This window comes from Hippoglossus stenolepis, chromosome 3, assembly GCF_022539355.2.
Source record: "Hippoglossus stenolepis isolate QCI-W04-F060 chromosome 3, HSTE1.2, whole genome shotgun sequence".
NCBI classification, from domain to species: domain Eukaryota; kingdom Metazoa; phylum Chordata; class Actinopteri; order Pleuronectiformes; family Pleuronectidae; genus Hippoglossus; species Hippoglossus stenolepis.
The window spans coordinates 11,846,332-11,853,541 of NC_061485.1; the positions used below are offsets into that span (position 1 = coordinate 11,846,332).

Consider the following 7,210-nt stretch of genomic DNA (forward strand, 5'->3'; position numbering starts at 1 on the left):
ATATTTAAATATTATATTACTGTTTTGGCTCATGTTGGCAGAGCAAATTCAGTAAATTCAAAACCAATATTGAAATAAAAATTCAAATATACCCTAATTCTTGACTGTTTTTCCATCTCTATCGTTGGTTTGCATATTTCTCTGTTCATCCCTTTCATTCTTTGCATTTATTTCTGAGGCTATGTCCACACTTAAAAGATTGTGTTGCTTTTAAAATGACAACTATCACCGTCCAGAGTGTTTTATCTCTGTATCACAAATAATCAGCCTCCTTAAAACTCCTTATTTATTTATTTTATTTTATTTTGACTTAGGCACCTCTCGGTCAGCTTCGTCGAACAGAAACACTTGGGGTCCTTTTACTTCACGTGTGCGTCTGCTGCGCTGCCATCGTGAGAAGAAACCATGCCGAAGTCAAAGAGAGACAAGAAAAGTAAGAAAACATGTCAGACTATCACACGGACCCGCACATTTAGTGGGAAACCAAGTTAACTGGTTTTGCTGTGTAACAGCAACAACAGAAAACCAATGAAAGCGAGGAACAAGCTAACGTTAGCTTAGCTTACGAGGGAAATGGCAGTGGAGTTACACGCCACACTGAAGCTAACTCCTGATTCACACCCTTCCCTGATCGGAAACCGTGTTTTATCTGGTTCAGGGTTGACAAATCCAGGTTTAATGTTTATTATCCAGACGAGTTCTGATGTAGTCTTGAGTTTGATCGAAGTCGCTAAATCTCCCTTTTTTACTCATGAATTAAGTAAAAGTCTCCACACATCTGAAAGTAGGTTTCTTAAAATGTTAAGGCTTTAATCAGGATGTCTAACACCATCTCACAACCACAAAAAAGTATTAGTAAATTAACATAACTTTCCACTTAAGTTGCCAATCTAAAAAGTTATTGCTAACTTATTGTTCCTTATTTATTCTCTCTCTCTCAGTTTCATTAACGAAGACAGCCAAGAAGGGGCTAGAGTTAAAACAGAAACTCATCGAGGAGGTGAGTGTTTTCTGCTCTGCTCTCATGTCAGCTATGTTCATGTTGTGCTATGAGGAGTTTGCTCAAGCTGTTAACACGATTCACACTGAACTATGCTCCTGTTTGTGGTTGTAGGTACGAAAATGTGTGGACACCTACAGCCACTTGTTCATCTTCTCTGTGGCCAACATGAGGAATAACAAGCTGAAAGACGTCAGGACAGCATGGAAACACAGCAGGTAAAATGGCACATTAACCAGCCTGTTGGTTTTTCATTTCAAGAGGTGCTCTCCTAATTTTACACACAGAGATCAGTCATCTGTGTCATGGTTTGAAACCGGTGGTGTGATGTCTTGTTTTTGTTGGGGGAGCTTTTTAAAGATGGTTTCTTCAGGATCATCTTGGAATTCCAAATTCTTATTAAACAGCTTGTGTTTGAAGCTGGGTACGTGGAGTTTGAAGGAGTTTCAAGTCAGTGAGGATCCAATATTAGACTTCAAGTTAAGCTATATTGGCTTCCTTTGCTTTTTTTCTTGTCTTCTGCAAACCTCCCAACTACATTAACGCTCAACACCTAACAGGAGTATCCCTTGAACAGGTGCCACAGGAAATGATTTAACTCTTCTCTCCATCACAGATTCTTCTTCGGCAAAAACAAAGTCATAATGGTGGCCTTGGGTAAAGGAGTAACAGATGAATACAAAGATAATTTGCACAAGGTGCGTGAGATCTTTCAGAGTGGTTTCAAGTCATAAAATACCACGACAGCCGCTCTTATCTGTTGCATATGCTTGACTTTGTATTGCTCTTGATCATCTGTAGGTCAGCAGGTACCTACGAGGAGAAGTTGGTGTATTATTCACGAATAAGACAAAGGATGAGGTACAAGAGTAAGTATCGCTTCACAGACCAACGGTTGCTGTGATAAACATTAATCATAAATTTGCTGATTGACGTTCTTTCTTGATTAGGTATTTCAGTCATTTCAAAGAGATGGATTTTGCGCGAGCAGGCAACCCGGCACAGATGGACCTAACTCTGGATGAGGGACCCCTGGAGAAGTTTCCTCACTCGATGGAGCCCCAGCTGAGGCAATTAGGACTCCCCACCGCTCTCAAGAAAGGCAAGATAAACAATATTTGAGTGCAAAGATGAAACAGTCAGTGTTTCATATCTTTTGGATCTGTGACATATTCTTCTACTGTAATTCCAGGGGTGGTGACACTGCTGAAGGACCATGCGGTCTGTAAGGAGGGAGATGTGCTCACACCTGAGCAGGCTCGCATTCTGGTGAGTCCCTGACCGTCAAACTAAAGAACACATCCAGTGTTTCAAGTTACATTTGACTGAAAGCTCAACCTGGCTCCTATTCTTTTCCACAGAAACTCTTCGGCATCGAAATGGCAGAATTCAAAGTACAGATCAAATGTATGTGGATCTCAGAAACAGGCGAGCTTCAGAACTTTGCTGGTGAGGAAGAGTCTGTGCAGGAGAATGAGGATGATGACGACGATGAAGAAGATGGTATTGATGCAAAATAAAATGTCTGCATCAGCAGGGATCTGCACATGTTTTTTGCCAATCTCAGCACCAAAAGGACTTTGATGTTGAAACCATTCACCCGGACAGCCTGTGCTGTGTGTGGACTCTAGTCTTTGTCCTATTTCCTTCATTTACCCCAAACATGAACTTCTCTCCATCACCTTGAATTCAAGCTCCGGGCTGAATGGTTGTTCAGGAGATACTCATCACTGGAGTCAAGACTAAACAACCAAATTATCTGGATGCCACTTGATGTCAAGATTTGGAAACATACTGGCAACATGTCTTGCATTGCATTCAAGTACTTTGTCATTCAGCTAAAACAAACACTGTTTAATATGTTAGGCCAACTCATTTGATGCATTTTATGTGGAAGAAAAACGTTTTTTTGATGTAAGAAATTTTATTTTCTTTTTTATGTAACAGTTTAATTAAGGCAGACTCAAGAAAAGGTTATTTCTCCCTGAAAAACTATTGTCATTTATACATTAGTAGTGACATTAACACATGTTGGTTTCTGATTGATTCAGTAAAAAGAAATTAGAGCTTGCGATCAGTATCTGCGATCATCGGGTCTCTTGCAGATCTATTTTCTGTAAATGAGTTAGATTGGGAGATTTTGGCTCTGTGGTGAGAAGAGGGTCTTCATCTGAAGTACTTTGGACACTCGTGGGCTACGAGATTCCAGGCTTCATCGAAAGCAGCAACCACTCTCTCATCCAGAGGACCCTCCTCGGCAGCATCCAGGTTCTGCAGGAGTTGCTCCATGCTTGACATGCCAATGATGACTCCATCTCCAAGATCCCCCTGTAACCACAGGTGATAGGAGATATGTTTCATTTCAAGGTGGCACACAGCATTTTCCAGCAAACCACCAATTCAGTATTTGACTCTGTAGTTTTGAAGATAGATACACAATAACTGACCAGATACTTTTAGATGGTAAGAGTTGAATTTTAGCACAAGCCATAACTTGAAAGGTTTTATTAAACAAAATGTGGGAAATTGCATTTATCCACATACGCTTAAGTATTGACTATTTCTAAAGGATTTGCTGGAAATTAAATACAAATCAACTAACATATGACCAAAAACTACAACAGGGCTTAAAATCCTTATGATGTAATAAAGTATGGTACAAAGGCTAATGTTCAATATGGGGAATCATGCATTTAATGATTAAGTTATATGCTAGATCGCTGGCTATTAATGCACTATTGAAAAAATGTGTTTGAATAATGGAAAGTCATAAAACTGATAACATGTTTAGGTCCAGTTAAGTTCCTGTCATGTTTTCAATGTGAGCGATGGCCTGTTGAGAATCTTGGCTTATCAGTCTGAATAGAATGTCAGTACAGGACCTATTCAGTAATTGCATACAAAAATTTAACTTTATTAAGAGTAAGATACCTTAATATGAAATTACTAACAATTATGATTTGAAATTTGATAATTTGCTGTATATTATAATCTCCCCAATATGAACAACTCTCAGAACTAAATCAAGTCTCAGTAGCTTAAGTTACCTTTAGTTGGGAGTGGTGGTACATCCAGCGCATAGCAGCAGACGTCGGGGTGGGTTTTTCTGAGCCGTACACTGACTCCAACGTCTTTAGAACCAAGCCGATGGCCTGGAAATGGCTTTCCTTCCAGTATCTTACACAGAAGAAGACAGTCACTGTTACAGTCTGCGTTACCAACACACTGATGTGGAAACTAAAGACTTCGGAACACGAATGATGTGGCTTGTTTAAGAATCTCAAAAACAAACTGCAGGTTGTTTACCTGTCTCTATACGCTGCAGCCCAGTTGTTACCGAAGAATCGTCCTGAAGGCTGGGAGCCGTCTTTGTCCTCGTAATGATACTTCCCTGTCAGAAGGCCACCTGGTCCAGGAGGGACAATGTCAGAGTTCAAGTTTACATTATCTGGGATACTTGTAATTATGTAGTCAGAGCTGTCACTCGAACAAAACCAAGGATTTCCATGCTACATTTTGAGGACAACAAGACTTTGGTCCAACATCTACTCTGTAAAAAATGTTTGCTTTAGCAGTGTGCTTAGCCAAGAACAATTGTGCTTTAAGCTAAAGTCAATGCTAATGTCATGGCCACCATTCATTGTGTTAGCATGCTATGCTAACATTTATTAATTCGTGCTAAAAACAAAGTGCGGCCATCACTAGTTTTTCCAATACAAACCAAACTACTGGACAAACACAAAGTCTGACCCAAATGCAGTTCAGAGGTTACGACCGTAATTGGAATTCATACTGAGTTGAATATAAAATGTTTGTATGCATAACAAGTGTATTGTGACCTTAAAACGTGGCGAAGCACGAGAGGAGACATGGGCAACACATGGGCATTTTCTTCTGAATAAAAGAAAATGTGTCTGTTAGTTGCATCACAGGGAGAAAGAGATAAACAGCACCTGCCAGAGGATTGTACGCGTAGAATCTCATTCCGTAGTGTCTCAGGCACGGCAGCAACTCGGTCTCCACTAGTCTTGTTGTGGCGTTGTACATCCCCTGTGAAGTGGATGAGTGTCTCCGTTAGAATGCAAATAAATTAACGGAACATTTACACAGCTTCTCGCATTGAGGGATGCAACGTGACATACAGTATATTAACAGCTGATTTACTCTAAGGTGACACAACTGATGGGAGATATTACTGCAGTGTCCTTTTCAGAAGTGCCACAATACCTGATAAACAGTGGGCTGGATCCAGTTGTTGTGTCTGCAGATGGTCACGATTTCAGCCACTTCCCATGATGCATAGTTCGACAGGCCAAACTCCTTGAATTTTCCCTGAGGGTAATTTATAACATTGAGTCACATGTAATGAATTCATGTGGAGTAAACGATAGTGTTGCAACATGAAAGGTAAAGCATCATCAACTGATTTTACAATTTATACACAGCAGACAAAGATGTTTCTCATAGAAGACCAGGTCTCCGGTCTCTGTACCTCTTTGTGGAGCTCATCACAGGCCCTCAGAGTGTCCTGGATGGGGTTTTGGTGGTCCGGGGCATGGAGGTAGAAGAGGTCCACACAGGCGGCCTGCAGCCTCTGAAGGGAGGTTTCCAGCTGGGAGCGCACACTCTCTGGCTTCAGCGTCTTCCCGTCCCAGGGGTTGGCCTTGGTCGCGATGCTTACTGTGACACAGAGACAATAAATAAAACATTATGTATTTCAAAGTTCATCACAGAAAACAGATGTATTGCTTCTTCAATACAAGCATAAAACTGTTATCAGAACATCACCAGAATAGTGGTAGTTTGAACACAAACCCTGACAGCATGCATAATCTTCAAGGTGATGCACTGAACACCGACCATGTCATAAGAGTTTTATTGCTCTATGAGTTTTTTCTGTGTGAGTTCACTTGAGTGCAACACTAATATCTGGAGTAAGTTAACGGCTTATGGAGCAAGGGTGTAATAATGACAAAATCTAATATGTTTGCTGGCAGCAATTTAACTCTTTAACCAATTAATCTACATTTTCTTGTTTTTTCTTTGCACAAAATATTATTTATTTTAATATGTTGTTAGAAATCTGCACCATTGACGTACATTTTTTGATTTTCATGGCTCCTCCACAGATTCAAAGATCTTTACTGTCATCATACTTAGTTACAATGAAATTGTAAGAAATCCATATACACGTGTAAAAATATACAGAAATAGAATATGAAAAGCAACAATATAAGCAGCTATTATGTTTATTTTTAGGTCTCAGTTGCCTTTTAGTAACAAATTTTGGGTAAAAAAATGAAATTAATAGAAAACAAACAAACAAAACAAAACAAAACAAAACAAAATATGCTTAATGATTACAATCCATAACTCAGATAGTTACCAGTGAATTGCCATGGTGATTAAAACAGTAACACAGTGATAGTTAATATGAGCCTTTGGTCAGAGGGGTCACTTCGTGTTCCCATAACTCCAGCCCTCCTCCAATCGGCAGGTAGGGTTTTTAGGGGACACCTTAGGGAGAGAGCCGGGGGTCTACCTGTGTCTGGGAGCTTCATGCCGCCTATGACCGCCTCAGACTTCCCGTCCATGTACATGAAGGCTGTGTCCACATGTTTGTGTCCTCTGCCCAGGAACCTCTGCACCATCTCCAGGCTCTGCTCGGCGTCAGCTCGGCCGCCGAACGCCATCGTCCCCAGTAAGGACACGGGCCGCTTCGCTTGAGTCGCCATGTTCCTTCCAGACACGAACCTCAGCGAAAGTAACGGAGAGTCTCTGATAAGGAGGATCTGTCCGATCTGTCGCGCTCCTCCGGATATTCTTCCCCTCATGATCCCGAGCGAGCGACGCGAGGGCAAAGGTCGTGGAGGAGGAGGTTGATCAGGGAGCGTCGTAAAGTTACCGAACCACTTCAAAACGCAACACGCGCAGTAAAATCTGATGGTTAACGGGTTTTCTCATCTCTGTTGTTGCTGAGCCTGAGCAAAGTTCATAATCTCTAACTACTTCCGGTTTTGTTTAGACCCACGTGTTAATGTTTACACAAGTCTCTTCGTTTCATCATGTGTAGGTAACTTGTCAAAGGCCTAGCACGTTGACAGTGCACTTCTCCTTTATAACCACAAGGTGCCAGCAAATCCCTGCATTTGACTAATCATGCTAACAATACCAAAGTCTCTCCTGCCTCCAGCAAAGATAAGATACAAC

General features: G+C 41.0%; 2 protein-coding genes across 2 annotated transcripts; one reads left to right on the top strand and one right to left on the bottom strand.

The window, feature by feature from the left end:
• Positions 1-313: 313 nt before the first annotated feature.
• Positions 314-2,992, top strand: mrto4 (MRT4 homolog, ribosome maturation factor). Its single transcript, XM_035152624.2, has 8 exons — positions 314-433; positions 942-1,000; positions 1,115-1,218; positions 1,617-1,698; positions 1,802-1,869; positions 1,951-2,102; positions 2,193-2,269; positions 2,362-2,992. The coding sequence occupies exons 1-8, from the start codon at positions 406-408 to the stop codon at positions 2,518-2,520; spliced, it is 729 nt and encodes a 242-aa protein (XP_035008515.2). The 5' UTR covers positions 314-405; the 3' UTR covers positions 2,521-2,992.
• A 7-nt stretch (positions 2,993-2,999) lies between these two features.
• akr7a3 (aldo-keto reductase family 7, member A3 (aflatoxin aldehyde reductase)) lies at positions 3,000-6,967 on the bottom strand. Its single transcript, XM_035152623.2, has 7 exons — positions 6,543-6,967; positions 5,493-5,680; positions 5,228-5,332; positions 4,954-5,050; positions 4,307-4,406; positions 4,048-4,177; positions 3,000-3,328 (listed from the first exon to the last, which is right to left on the bottom strand). The coding sequence occupies exons 1-7, from the start codon at positions 6,832-6,834 to the stop codon at positions 3,167-3,169; spliced, it is 1,074 nt and encodes a 357-aa protein (XP_035008514.1). The 5' UTR covers positions 6,835-6,967; the 3' UTR covers positions 3,000-3,166.
• Positions 6,968-7,210: the final 243 nt, after the last annotated feature.

What these genes read in the sequence shown, in the direction of transcription:
- akr7a3 (XM_035152623.2), bottom strand. Translation starts at nt 6,834, where the DNA reads ATGAGGGGAAGAATATCCGGAGGAGCGCGACAGATCGGACAGATCCTC. An exon ending in CGCGTACAATCCTCTGGCAG is followed by an intron (nt 4,407 to 4,953) that starts GTGCTGTTTATC and finishes CTCCTGGACCAG; the next exon opens with GTGGCCTTCTGACAGGGAAG. An exon ending in ACCACCACTCCCAACTAAAG is followed by an intron (nt 3,329 to 4,047) that starts GTAACTTAAGCT and finishes CTGTGGTTACAG; the next exon opens with GGGGATCTTGGAGATGGAGT.
- mrto4 (XM_035152624.2), top strand. Translation starts at nt 406, where the DNA reads ATGCCGAAGTCAAAGAGAGACAAGAAAA. An exon ending in AACAGAAACTCATCGAGGAG is followed by an intron (nt 1,001 to 1,114) that starts GTGAGTGTTTTC and finishes TTGTGGTTGTAG; the next exon opens with GTACGAAAATGTGTGGACAC. An exon ending in CCCCACCGCTCTCAAGAAAG is followed by an intron (nt 2,103 to 2,192) that starts GCAAGATAAACA and finishes CTGTAATTCCAG; the next exon opens with GGGTGGTGACACTGCTGAAG.